This window comes from Mastomys coucha, unplaced genomic scaffold, assembly GCF_008632895.1.
Source record: "Mastomys coucha isolate ucsf_1 unplaced genomic scaffold, UCSF_Mcou_1 pScaffold22, whole genome shotgun sequence".
Taxonomy (NCBI): Eukaryota; Metazoa; Chordata; class Mammalia; order Rodentia; family Muridae; genus Mastomys; species Mastomys coucha.
The window spans coordinates 91,191,427-91,206,375 of record NW_022196905.1 but is presented as its reverse complement, the minus strand read 5'-3'; the positions used below and the strand labels follow the sequence as shown (position 1 = coordinate 91,206,375).

Here is a 14,949-nt window from a genome sequence, read left to right as displayed (position 1 = left end):
TTTTGTATATTGATTTTTAAAAACCTATCAGTTTTAAAAATTATTTGTGCATTATTTGTTATATAATCTTTACAGGTAACTTCCAAGTGATTCTGTCATGGCAGAGTGATTGATTATTCTACCCTTGTAGTGAGTTATAGTCTTAATTTAGCCAGCCTTCAACTTTTACAGGGATAGGTGACCCACAGTAATACTTTCATCTTACAACTTTTTTCTTGGCCATTCCACATCTATTTTAGCATCACGAGAGCATTTTGGCAGGAGAAGACAGGTCATTAAGTCAACAAATATTTATGAAACCTGCTAAGAGAGCACAAGAAATGTATGCCAGCTCCATCCTGTTCCTTGCCAGTGACTCTGATGAAAGGCTTGTGAAAGAAGAGGTTAGACAGGAGTCAGCAATGCCACAGCTGTTGAGATCAGGCATCCAGCATACATGGAAATGAAGACTGAATGCTTTCTTATTTGAATTAATTATGGTGGCATCTAAGGACTGAGTTACCTGGATTAATTATCTGCTGGAGCAAATTAATTTGATAATTAAAATTCTCCCCTTTATACACTACAGCTCGAATAGCAAATACTACAGCAGAGTTAGCTTAAACTGTGGTATTCCATATAATTCTTCAGTATGACTCAAATCCTATGAGCCATAACCAATTAAGAAAAGAACCTGGATATGTATTAGGATCTAGGATATCAATCCCAAATGGTTTTGATGGAGCTAGAATTGGCTGTAATAAGAAAGTATTAAACTGTATGTGTCATGTGTGGAATTTAGAACCAAGAGAAACAGATATTTGATTCTTATTAGAATATAATTCTAACCCAGTAAACATCTTTGCTTCTCTGGCCTGGAACCCATAATGGTTCCTGGCACCATGTTGATTCTCATATTAGATTTGTTAAATTAAGTGGACAACACAGGATGACATAGTGACACAAGCTTTTGGGAACAGGACAAGGAAAGACTGCATTGCTTCCCCTAGATTTCTTCCTTTAAAAGAGTAGACTTTTTTAGATGAGGTTTCCAGGGGAAAACAGCTGTAGGCAGTTTGCTCTGCACTCTGTTTTCTCTACCTCAGCTTTCAGTAGATATAGATGTATAGGCATGTACCAGGAGGAGGGGTTCAGCAGCTAAGGACCATGAAGTCACTTATCCAAGGTTACACAACCAATAACTAATGCAACTCAGGTGTAGAACTAGGTGGCTTGACCCAACAGCCAGGATACCATGGCGCTGGCCAGGCTTCCTTCTCTATTGGAAAGAGCTGTGCAGTGTTTTCAAGACACCCTCTGATTGTTGGGAGAGATGTTTTCCCATGCTACATATTTTCGTTGGGCAGACTGAGATGTTGTGAAAGTTTGCATAACATCTAGCCTGAGCTAGCTATTGTTCCTATCTCCGTACCTGTATTTACTGACTTAATTCTCATGGTAAATGCACAAAATACCTATGTCTCTCCCCATCCTCCATGATAGACTCCTCAAGGTCAGTGATTGGTAGATTTGGTTTCAGGCCTGATCTTTTAACCACTCTGGTATAATTAGATTCCCCAGCGACTTAGCTGCATGCTCTGCAAGCTTTCCGGTTCTCTTCTTCTTCGTTATGGAACCCAGGTATATTTTGATGATTTGTATTTTTTTTTCTCAAATTCTGTTTGATAGAGGGTAGACTGGAGGTGTTCCAAGGAGAGAAATTGCTATCATCCATCCCAATGTGGACCACGTTTGGGGAGCTGGCTATTTTGTACAATTGTACACGGACTGCCTCTGTGAAAGGTAAGAGGAGGCAAGCTGCTCGGAGTCACTACTGCATCTAAGGTTGGCCCCTGAGCCCAGCTTGTGCTACTTTGTCTCTCATGTTGCCCTTGTTGATAAAAATACAATTCCAACAAAAAGATTTATGTGGGAGCTTTGCTAGAAATTATTCAAACTCAGAAAGACTTTTCCCAGGCCCCGTAGGGAAAGCGCTTGACTTGCCATCATAAGGATCAGAGGTCCATTCCTAGAATCTATGTGAAGTGCCAGGGTGTTACACAAGCCTTCCGTCCCAGGGCTGAAGGGGTGGCAACAGTGGTATGCCTGAGCTTTGTGGACCTACAGTCTAGCCTAACTGGTGAGCACCAACACAGTAAGAGACCCGACTCAGAGGAAGTAGGTGCCGTTATTGATCATGACACTTAAAGCTGTCTTCTGCCCTTGCAAACACACATACGCACATGCACACTTATACACGTACAGGCACCCATATGTGTATCCACACATGACTCTGCACAGAAGCTTGTATACCCACATAAACACACAAACACACACATGTATATGCATTAGAAAATAAAGATGAAAGTTCTCAGATACCTGTATATGAGGTGCGGTATGAAGCTGAATGCTTCCACATTTGTTAAGTTGCCACCTTACTTTGTATTACATAGCCCATTGCCTTTGATTCTTTTAGGATGTTTGCTTTCTAGCTTATTAGAGAAATGTTTTTTTTAAATAATATTTAAATAGCTCCTCTGAAAGATTCCCGGTTTTGTTCCTTTTTTTTTTTTAATAGTACCCTTTAAGTAGACCTTCAGTGTGCTTAGATGTGCTGTGTCTCAGCATTAGGAATGGGGTTACACAGGGTTATAAGGATTAAGACCACAGAAGTATTGAATAAGAATGCAGATTGTGAGGTTTACCTCCAAACCTGATGAATAACCAAACTGGGGTGGGGATGCATTTTTTAAACAAGAATATTGAGTGACTATTTTACTCTAAAGTTTGGTGAACTATAGGTTTCATGTTATTCTTTTTTTTTTTAAATCATTTTAATACTTTTATTTTTGAATTTTTAGATTTACTTATTTTGCTTAATGTGTATGAATGTTTTCCATACATGCAGGTATGTGCACCATGTGCAGTCCTTTTTAACTGAGGTTATAGATGGTTATGAGCTACCATGTAGGTACTGGGAATCGAACTTGGATCCTCTGCAAGAACAACAAGTATTCTTAACCACAGAGTCATTTCTGCAATCTGTTTTTAAATCTTCCAACCATAATGTATCTAAACATCTTTCTTTTTCAAGAAGTCTTCTGTCCCCTCTCAGTTTGAATATCATGTTTGCTTTTAAAGTTTCCCATATACATGTTTATGCCCCCAAATTTTCTTTTATCTTTAAAAATTGTTTGTGTGCATTTTATACAAAAGTAACTGTAGAGATTCTTAGACTATGTTGGCTCTTAGGCAGTGGTGTCTAAACATCATAGAAAGATACACATTCACTTATGTGCACACAGAGACTTTTAGCTTCCAGTTCCCTGCTTATGAACTATTTAATGTTGAATCAGTTGCCAGCTGGATGGCATGATTCAAGAACACACCTTGTGGTATGTCTCAGATTCAGTGCACAATTAGAAATTGCAAACCTGCTATTTGAATATCATCCTACTTAAAACATAATCAGAAAAGAAATCTGATTTCTTTTTTCATTTTAAACAAGAAGTTTATTTAAACAACAAGACACTTCACTTGAAGGGAAAACTATCTAGGATCATTTTGTTCAAGAGTAATTTATCCCTAAAGACAGATTGCCCTACATCTAACAGATATGTATAAAAAGTTATAAAATTGTCCTTGGTTTTACAATGATAAATGAAAAACATTAAAATTCTCCAATTGAACAAGGTATGCAAGGATTTGGTGTTGTTGGTTTTTTTTGTTAAAACAATGAGAGCAAAATAACTTACTGGAATATAAAGATAAGAGCTGAATGAGCATGCCATTAGTGGAGAAGGGGGTATTTTCACAGACCCAGTTCTTTCCCCCAGATCATCTCCATCTGATGTCAACCAGAACAAAGCATTGGCTATTTAGTTTAAAAAAGGAAAAGAAAAAAAGAGCAATATGCTGTGTACATACACCAGTTACTTTATGTACAATAAAGAAATGGGGACAGGGAAATGAAAGAAGAGAGAAAACTATACCGTAGTAATCAGGATGTGGTAGGACCAAATTGCAGCTTCCAAATCCTGGTAGACTTCAAAGCTGAAGTGATATAAAACTACCCACAATCTCATTATTTCCTTTCATTTGCATGCTTAAATAATATATTTTCAATAAGTAAATACTCATTGATTAACAATTTGGAATGTTTTCTTTGTCTGGTGCTAAGCACTGTTGTATTGTTTTCTTGAATTTTCTAAAGCTATTACCAATGTTAAAACTTGGGCACTCGATAGAGAGGTTTTCCAGAACATTATGAGGAGAACGGCCCAAGCCCGGGACGAGGAGTACAGAAACTTCCTCAGAAGGTAAGAGGAACGGTGTCGCGGTGGGAGAAAGGGCAGCACTTAGTATATAAATAAGGAGAAAAAACCTTGCTATAAATGGCAGGAGATACTAAAAATTCCTTCCTATTAGCTTGTGTGCTGAATTACTTTCTTGCTATTACTTTTACTTTAGCAGTGAAGGGGCCATAGTATACAAAAAAATATGCAAAAATACTCAAAAATTCACTCAAGTTTGCTCACTGGGCTTTGAAAAAACATTTGTGATATCAGAGAGCACACCAAAAGGCTAATTCTTCTAATATTAATTTTAGTTATTTTTGTTACATTTTAAAATTTATCTATCTATCTATCTATTTATTTATTGCATGTACACACATTCACATGTGTGCTCTGCATCATGTGTAGGAGTCAGAGGACCACTTCCAGGCACTTGGTTGCATGGAGTCCAACCCAAGTGATCAGCCCAGGCTTCATACTCCTTTACACCCTGAGCCATTTCACCAGCCCCACTTGGAATATTAAGATTAATTTACCATACTCTTCTTGCTTTACAGGTGACATTACTTTTGTCATTTGCAAAACCACACTACCTTCTAAGTAACCATTGTTTGTAGCAGCTTTAAAAGTCGTTTACTAAGTTGCCACAATGGCATGGATACTAGGACAGTTGACTTTGTGAAGTGCCCTGTACCATAGCACCATGAGGGAGTCAACTTAGAGGAAACACATGACTGTCTAATCTCAAAAGCAAGCTCAAGGAGATAATCATTTTTGAGAGAGCACACTCTCCATGTTCAGTAGTTTTGTACCTGAGAGTTTTGACAACCTCTGTATTTGGGACACAGCGTGTGATAAAATGTACTTAGGATAAAATGTAACAATAATTATGCATCACATGGCTTCCAAAAGTAAGCTTCCAGTTTTTCCCTAAGGACAGTCTAGTAATTTGACCTTCTTTACCAGCCTGCAAAGCCAGTTGTGTTAGGGCTGTCTACACCTAGCATTTAGTTGGGGATCATAGGCATGAACACACTGACAATCAGCAGAACACAGCTAGTGTGCAGGTTCCTAAAGAACATCTCCCTGACATACCCTCATAGAGACAATAATGACTCCTGACAAAGAGTTGTGATAATGAGAAGCAGGTGTCTCATCTCTAGGTGTCACATATCTTAGCTGTCACATGGTAGGATCTACCTAAATATAGGTGATCTCAAATTTCTGCAGCCGAATGTCACAGATCAGCATTTAAAGTCAATAAGTGACACTTAGGGATGAGATTTATAAAACAAAACCAAAAACGGAGTACAGGAATAAACCAGTGGCCACAGGATGTAGTTGACTGAGATAAAATACAAACCATTCTATAGAGTCATAATCCCCTTGGAACCTAGTGTGCTCTTTCCAAGTTAAGGAAGCCCAGCATGTATTTCTTTTCTCCGACCTTCTTTTTGTTATTTTATTCATCCATTCAACAAATTTATTTCTGGACACCAAACATTGTGGATTCAGTGGTGAACAAGGTAAACCCGACCCCTGTCCACACAGAGAGGAGATGAACTGAAATTTCTCCTCATCTGTTTATCCACCACTCCCAAAGGTGACAGGCTTACTATTCATGGATCCCAGTTTGGACCAGAAGGAAAACCTTCATAAGTTTGTGGAAATGGAGTTCTAGTTGGTTTTGTGTGCCTGCGTGTGTGTGAGTGTTTTCCGTTTCAACAGGGACACACTACTCTGGGGTAATGCAGGTTTTTTTTCTTTGTTTGTTTCATTATATATAATAGGCTCTTTTTATGTATGAAATGTAATACACAAGGACTGTGGTATACATGTAAATCACAACCTCATCAAGCTAACAATCCCATTAGGAAATACATCCAAAGGAAATGAAATGAGCATGTTGGAGGAGACATCTGTGTCTCCATGTTCTTTGCAGCACCATCCAGAATAAGCAGGAAATGGATACAATCTAATTGACCATCAGCCATGAATGGATAAAGAAAATGTGGTACATATCATGGAAGAATGTTTAACCGTAAAGAAAAAGATTAAAACTTGTTATTTGGGATGACATGACTCGAAGTGGGGAATATTCTGTTTAGTGAAATGGGCTAGGCATAGACAGACAAGTACTGCATAATCACACTCAGATGTAGGCTCTGAGAGAGAGTTCATTGTATAGACATTGAGAGCAGACGGATGCCTACAACAGCAATGGGAAAGTGTTGACCAGCAGGTGCTAACCTAGAGGTGGACAGGAGTGAGAAGTTGTGATATTGCACCATAAGGTGATTATGTACAACAACAATGTAATGCATATTTCAAAAAGTTGGGAGGAAGAATTCTGAGTGTTTTCACCATGAGAAAATGATAAATTCTTGGAGGATACATGTTTACACATTGTACATATGCATGTATAGAAACATTGCAAAGAACCTTATACATAGTTACAACTTTATACACATATTTCAATCAGAATAAATTTAAATGAATGAATAATAAGTATTATAACAAGAGAATGATAACGCTATCATTATTGTAGTAAGTGAAGTTAATGGCGTCCCCACGGTACCTGTGGGCTCTGACATCATCACAGATGTCTGCCCGTCTCCCCTCCTGCATTTGGAAGTTTAGTGACTGTTCTATAGGTATTCTTGGTATTGATGGCTTGATTTAACCCATTTTGAACTTGTTAAGAATTGTTCTATTTTTGCATCCCATTTGTTTCTTACCCATCACAGTGCATTTATATCCTCTCTAGCTGGGCTCATGCTGGTGTTTTGCAATTCCAGTGCACTGGTTCAGGCATTCTTACAGATTTCACACGTGTTTTCTAGCCTAGTGCCCCATGCTACATGTGTACAAGAATCTGCATAGAGCTGCCCACCTTCACAAGATTTAGTCATGCGTTTTAGGAGTGGCATAATATTTCCTGTAAGGATGTCAAATGGTAGATGGTAATAAAGAAATACTGTTTATAGAAATGATACCAATGGTGTCAAAAATGTGTAAAACAGAATGAAATTGATTCAATAAAACAATCTAATCATATAGATTAGTTAATCATGCTGAGGGAAATTCATGATTTTATTTTATTTTTTAAGAATAAATGGGTTTCAGTATTCTATTTCAAGTGTTCCTGTTATCTGCCTCTGGAAACATTGATTTAAAAAGACAGCACAGTAAGATTAATAATCAAAGAATATGTCACTGGTAATTTTCCTGTACCATGGTTCAGTCTTTACCTGTTTACCAGGAGTTAGAGGAAAATCTGATCTTCTGTCTTGAATAGAGTAACTCACCTGGGCTATAAGAGGCAGCAAAACCAGAAGCAAACACTTTTCCAGATATGAGTCACTTAGCGAACTAACAACAGTGTGAACTGGTTCCCCTGAGAGGGTGGGATGTGACTGTTCCTTTTGTAGAAATGACACCTTCATTTCTGCACCAATGACAAATGACTTGAATAGTATAGTATAGATGAACCATTTCCCATTGTCAAGAAACAGTGTTCTTTATGTGATTTCAACTATTTGAATGTTTGCATTGGAAAAACTGAAGAGCACTGTATTATCGTAGTATGCAAATAGAAGAATGTGGAATCTGCATGAAATATACATTTTTCAAGACACAATTAAGTAAGAGCTAGGCATGGTGCTGTAGTCCTCTAACCCTAGTTCTTAGAAGGCCAAAGCAGGGGGATCATGAGTTCAGGGGTAGCCTAGACTACATTGTGAGTCTCTAGCTCAACAAATTTTTAATTACAAGACAATTAATTTAAGATTTCTTTTTAATTTTGAAGTGTTTCCTTGTTGAAGAATTTACCAGAAGACAAACTAACCAAGATCATTGACTGCTTGGAAGTGGTAAGAAATTTTAAAGTAAAAAAAAAAAAAAAAAAAAAAAAAATATATATATATATATATATCATTAGATCTTAGAATCTAGTCATGTTCTTAGTACTGTAAATGAATAAAGAGGAAAAGGTGAGAGAATACTAAACTCCAGAGAGCAGGAGCCATGTCCAGTTCTGAGAAATCTTAGGCCAGCTCACACTGAGATAAGGGGCTAGCAAGGGTTAGGTAGCCTTGGAACTTGCAGAAAGAAATTTGCATGTGTAAAGTGAAATTTGATGTACATATTTTAATCTTTTTAGTACATTTTATACAACTAATCTGCCTTACTCAAGAGGCATTTGATTTTCTCCAATTAACATCACAATCCCTCGCAGAGTTTTTATAATATAAAGGAGTCAGTGAGGCATAATTAGGAAGCAGGGTAGAGAAAGGGCATGCTGGGGCTGTGGGGGAGGTGCCCAGAAGCCAGACCCTGAAGCAGTCTCTGCTCAGCACTGTGGGCCATGGAAACACATATGAAGAGCTCACGCTTGAGTACTTTACCTAGTCCAATATCTAGAGGCAAATGACAGATTGGAAAGTGTTCAAAAGCTTATTCTTGGCATTCCGCAGATGGCTGGTTTTAGTTTAAGACTCGTCAAGCCTTATTGTGCAAAAAGGATTTTATAACGTACCTTGTTTTTTAATGATACTCGTTTTATGTAAACCTCTTCAGATTTCGAAGATTACAACTCAAAGCAAAAAAAAAAAGCCCCTCTCACTTTCTTGGGGGTCCTTTTCATTGAAACCAAAAATGACCTTTTGGAAATTAAGAGGAGGTAGGGGGTTGGTGGCAATATCATGGCTGTGTGTGATGCTTATACAGAGCTACTTTCAGTGGGAACAAAGTAAAGAAAAAAAAAAGCCTGCCCATCTGTTGACAAATTCATATCCCTGTCAATCATAACACAGGTGCAAACACCTGTGTGTTGGGAGAGAAGCAGGGACTATTTTATCCTAAACCTAAGGGACACTAGTAATGTTTCTGTGTATAGTCATGGCCCATTGAATCCTTTAGCAAGGACAGGTTATGGGGACACCATCTCTCATGTCCTGTCTCCTCAGACTTCAGATATGAAGTCAGATTCAACAAGCCCATGAACTCTGCATTCCTTCGGGATTTTCCCAGTGTAACGTAAACCAATCACAGATGTTGCAAATTAATAATTCATCCCAATTTCTTAAGGTGTTTTTCTTTTCAGGACAGAAAAGCCCTATATGGACATATTTTGTTTTTGTTGTTGTGTTGTTAACCAAAAAAAAAATTGTTTTTAATATACTACTAACAGAGTGGTTTCATCAGGGGGGAATTCTGTGCTGTCAGAGAATATGAGAACTTGGCATCATTAAAAATAAATGGTCAATTAGACATACTTATAGCGGCCATAGGCAACAGCCACAGAATACATAGATGGGTCTCAAATCCAGCACTAATTAGCACACAATTCCAGTTTGTAAGCTTCATCTTTTAAAACACTCTAGGAAAGCTTGATTACATCTCAGCAGCTGCAGACAGCGACACCATGTATAAAAGGGGCTCTTTATTCACACCTGGCAAACAAATGCATCCCTGCCACGTGGGAAAATCCTTAGATGTGGAAGTGATTAGCAAGGGAGTAATGGACTCTTCTTATTTCTGAGAAAAGTGCACAATTTACAAAACAGATCCCCACCACAAGTCAATCCCCAGTGCACAAGTCAACCCCCAGGAAGCACAGGCTGAGTTCTCAGAGCACTGCCTGCAACTCATATCCACAGTTTTTGAGAAAAGAGGTTTCTGAAAGGCTGTTTAGAGATTGGTAGGAAAGCTGTTTTTTTGTTTTTTTTTTCTTTGTGTGGGGAGAGAAAGGTGGAGAAAAGAGGATCAGAGCTTCCTGTACCAAGCAATAGAGCTGGCAGGTTCCAAAGAAATTCAAGACTAACTCTGGTGCCTTTTAGCATGACAAAGCCTGTGCCCACCAGACCCATTCAGTACCTGTGGCTCTTCTCAGCTCTTCTCACTCTGGCCTCTACACATCTCCAGCCCAGGCAGGGCTTCTAGGCGGGGTTTCCAGGGGCGGGAGGAGGGGTTCCTTTCTCCTAGCAACTGGCTCTTTTGATCCTTATTCATTCTCCCTTCCTCCTTGCCTTCTTCCCTCCCTCCCTCCTTTATTCCCTCCCTCCCTCCCTCCTTCCTTCCTCCCTCTATCTCCCCTCCCTCCCTCCTTCCTTCCCTCCCTTCTTCCTTCCCTCCCTCCCTCATCCCTCCTCCCTCCTTCCCTCCATCCCCCTTCCCTCCATCCCTCCCTCCATCCTTCCTCCCTCCATCCCTCCTCCCTCCTTCCATCCATCCCTCCTACCCTCCTTTTTCCCTCCTTCCCTCCATCCCTCCTTCCCTCCTTCCTCTCTCTGCCCTCCCTCCATCCCTCCTCCCTCCTTCCCTCCCTCCCTCTCCCTTAGCTCCCTGTGCCCTCTCTTGCTCTTTTTTCTTCTCTTTCACTCTTCTTTCTCTGCTTTCATGGCCCAGTTATGTTAGTCTACTTCTTTCTCTCCTTGCTCTGAATTCTTCCAGATGCCTTTGGCTGAACTCTCCCTTCCATCTACAATAAAACCTGTCTCCTCTACCATACCTAGAAAGGAGCATGTCCTCATTTTCGTTCAGATCTTTTGTGTTTAAGACATAGACGGTGAACTCCAACACCAAGTGGCTCTGATGGTTCCATTTTTTATCAGCTTTCTTGAACACACATCTCCCAGAGCACTGAGCTGGGGAGGCAGCCATCTTCTGGAAGCCTGTGCTCACATTCTGACCAGAACATGAGTAGGAATAATGGCACCCAGTCACTACTATGCTTTAGGATTTAGCTAATGACAGACTTAGAGGAGGATGCAAGTTTGGAGTGGTGGTAACCATGGACGATAATGAAAACTCAGATATGCCTTGTGTATCTGGGCCGTCGTGAAGAAGACAGGGGAGGCACGCATGTCTGCTTCCCTGCCTGCAGCAGGGAAAGCATGGAATTTGTGTGGGGCAGAGCTCTGGAATCTGACCCAATGGTCCTTAGGACTGACACCATGATGCCCACGCTTGCACCTTTCCTAGAGCTCCCATTGTGGCAGGGAGATGGGGTACACTGATGTGAATGCCTTTATCCTTGTACAGATAAGGGCTGCCAATAGAAAGGCAGATTCCCAAGTACTACCCCATGAGTACTGAGTTAGAAACTGGTAGAGAATGCCAATTTCACAGTTTTAGCATTTCACCAGTGGTATTCTTATGCTCATTATGGTTTGAAAAGTGCTGAGGTGTGAAAATGGATCAAGAAACCTGCTTTGTAAAGTGTGCCATGGTCTGCCTCTTCCAGGGATTTCCATTTTAAGTCATGTTTGGCAAAGTCTATTCTGTGTGTGCATGTGTGCTGTATGTAGTTTGGGTGAGTGCTCTGTGTGTGTTACATGTAGTCCGGGTGAGTGTGCAGGTGTGGACACATGTGTATGTGCATGTGTAAGGAGGTCAGAGGACCATCAATGGGTGTCATTCCTCGGAAACCAACCCCTTTTTCTCTTGAACAGGGTCTCACCTTGGCCTGAATTAGACTGATTAGACTAAGCTGGCTGGCCAGTGAGGCCTAGGAATCCACTTGCCTTTGCCTCCCTAGTGCTGCGATTACAACAAGCACTCCCATATCTAGTTTTCAAACATATGGACTCTGGGGATCAAACTCAGGTACTCATGCTCGTGTGAGACGACCCCCTTACTGCCTGAACGATCTCCCCAGCTCTATAAACAGGTTTTGAGAATGAGCCGTACATGTGTGCTTCTACGTATGTGTGTGCATGTGTATGTGCTACATCTTGCCTGTCATCAACACTCCTTTGCAGTGAAGGTTTGTAGCACAGCGTGAGGAAGTCTGGGCTTTGATTTTCCTCCATCACTCCTGAATTTTTTTCCCAGTTCTAATGCTTTCTGTATAGAAACTTAATTTCTTGCCTTTTGCCACATCAGCACAAAAGGCGTGTCTTCCTTACAAAGAACAGGGATTCCTGTCCATTTATATTGTTTTCTAGTCTACTCTCAAATTCATTTCCTTCTTTTTATTCTTTCCATATCTGTTACATCTCTCTTTAGGCTTCTAGGCATCGTCCTTTAAAGACTCCTTTTCAGACTGTGGGTGGTAGATCACTACTAGTTCATGGAAGCAATTTGGTGGAACAGTTTTGCAAAATCAAGGAAGCAAGTGTAGTTATGGTTTCAAAGACACTTTATATTTTACGTAAGTGTCTATGTGTGCATACCTTTATGAGTATATTGAGCAAACATGTGAAGTGAATTCCTTATTACAGGGAAAATGCTAGAAAACCGACTCTGCACAGGGCAGAGCCCGTGGCTTCTTGGTCTTCTAAGGGACCCTTTGCGACATAACCGCAGGGCAGTCACCACACTGTTTGCTCTTCTCCTTTTGGTTGTGGTGGCCGCCCTGGCCTGACTGGCTGCATTCCCCAGTTGACAAATACTAGGCAGTCTAACATCACGGCCAGTTCTCACCACCATATATTTTTGGTCTGACCCATTTCCATGGCCTTTCCTGATCCATGAATTACTGTCGACACACTGGGAGGGGTTATTTGCCTTCCTTCCATGGTTTGAGGTGACAAAGAACCATTCCTGGGATGATTCCACAGGGGAAGCTGCCCTTTAAAAAATAATAAGGCTCTTTCTGAATGTTCCTTTTCAAGCTTATACCCTCTGAACTTGCTGGAATGAACTTGTTGTCAGGAATTAAGACCACACCTCTGTACATGTAAGAGGTTTTGTAATAGTCCAAGAACAGCCTCAAAGCCCATCAGAAGCATCTCATGTAGTTTCTGTTCCATGTGCATGAAGGAGACCAAGATCAGAATGGGGGTAATGGACATCTTCAGCCATGGTCCACCTGGCAGGACATTGTCATCTTACTGAAGCAATTGGTATTTTAATTAGTTACAGGAGGAGGACAAATTAGGTTGCAGGGGTATGGTCATTCCTAAAGGGTCATAGTTACTGCCACTGTAAAACAGAGCATCTCTATAGAGAAGACTTCTGAAAATTGCGGAATAAGAAAAAAAATGAAGAGCTGGGCTAAGTGAATTGAATATAAAACCTCATTGTTTATGTAAAATAGAATTCATCTCTCAGTCACAGATCAGTCGAGGGGGCATTTTAGGTTCACCCGGTCATCTGGGGATATAAATTGATGGCTATTTTGCCATCTTCATTAAGCAAATGTTTTTCAAAGTCCCTCTAGGCCATGCCATTAAGGATGTGCACATGGAATGGTTCATGGGTCTGGCTCAGAAGTGAGATGCATTGCCTCTGACTTATTCTTTAGGATGTAATTTAACCGTATGGTTAATACTAACAACAGAAGCATCACTTCCTTGGGTAGCCATCGATGACTCTGAGAGCCAGTTTGCAGTCTTGTCACAGAAATTAACAATCACTAGGTGCCTGGTATGTACCAAAAATTCTACCATGTATTTCATGAATATTTTTCTACTTCATCCTCAGATAATGCTAAGTGCCTTCACTATAGAGGAGCAAATTGAGGTCCAGAGATGTGACCATAAAGCACATACCATGGTCCCTTTCCTTAATACAGCAATTATTAAATAAATATTCACTGTGTTTAAGATGTTTTCAACATTTCAGAAAACATTGTCTTATGGGGACATACAGAATTGTACTCACACACAGCCACATCCAATCCCTTGTTGGCTAGATGGGCTGAATGTAATTACAGATGCCCTTGAAAGAAGATGATCATTCTATGTGGAACCAGAAGTGGAAACTAGGGGAGAGTTCATGAGTAAGAATCCCATATGCCATGCTTGTTCTAAGATGTCAAATATACTGTGGCAGGCAGAGGCCTCCAAGAGCTCAGGACAGACCTGCCGACCCCTACTGACTGCTGAGAAGGAAATGCATCTCTACGCACAAGCGAGTTCAGCCAGCCATCACAGTGAACTTGAAGCAGATTTCCTGTACCTGGAAGTTTCAGGATGGAACGCAGCCCCTACTAATATCTCAAACTCAATCTTGAAAGACCTTGAGTAGCTGCTCTCCTCCGTCCTTGGGCTTTCTGATCTGCAGAAACATTAAGCTAACCAAAGGGAGTTGCTCTAAGCCACTAGGTCTGGGCTTGTTGGTTTTAGAAGCTACAGAAAGTTAACACACTTCTATAGCTTTGAAGGTCAAGGTTCTCAGCTGATCTATTCATTTAAAAGCAACTCCAGGTAGAACTGGGCTTAGGACCTGGTTCTTTTGGCTTCATGTGTCTTTCTGAGAGATGTTGAAATGTCTAATTAAGTATGTACACAATGCTACGAGAATAAAAGCTGTATTCATTGATGTGAGGAGTAATATTCAGTCTATAAAGATTTGTTCTATTACACTTTGGTCATTTTGCTTAAATGGCTAGGCAGGTTCTGAAAAGCAAACACATTAAAGTAGAAACAGTTTAGAACTGATTTTCCAGTCTAAAGGAAACAAATGAGTGAAACTGTGTTGTCAATTTTGTTGTAGACATTATTAAGAAATCCATTGTACTTCTCTGAATTGAGACAACCTCAAACTAAGGCAACATAGGGGTGGGGTGGAGTAATGTGATCTGTCTGTGTCCCATGATGCTGTGGGGGGTGGTGATGTGATCTGTCAGTGTCCCATGATGCTGGGGGTGGGGTGGAGTAATGTGATCTGTCAGTGTCCCATGATGCTGGGGGAGGGTGATGTGATCTGTCTGTGTCCCATGATGCTG

The 14,949-nt window shown here is 40.4% G+C and overlaps 1 protein-coding gene across 1 annotated transcript in view; it reads left to right on the top strand.

Moving 5' to 3' along the window:
- Prkg2 (protein kinase cGMP-dependent 2) overlaps positions 1–14,949 on the top strand; it is a 110,234-nt gene that overhangs the window by 41,693 nt on the left and 53,592 nt on the right. Inside the window, exons 4-6 of the mRNA XM_031336905.1 lie at positions 1,669–1,782; positions 4,193–4,298; positions 8,083–8,146. Of these exons, the coding sequence (XP_031192765.1) occupies positions 1,669–1,782; positions 4,193–4,298; positions 8,083–8,146 (284 nt within the window). The remainder of the gene's footprint in view (positions 1–1,668; positions 1,783–4,192; positions 4,299–8,082; positions 8,147–14,949) is intronic.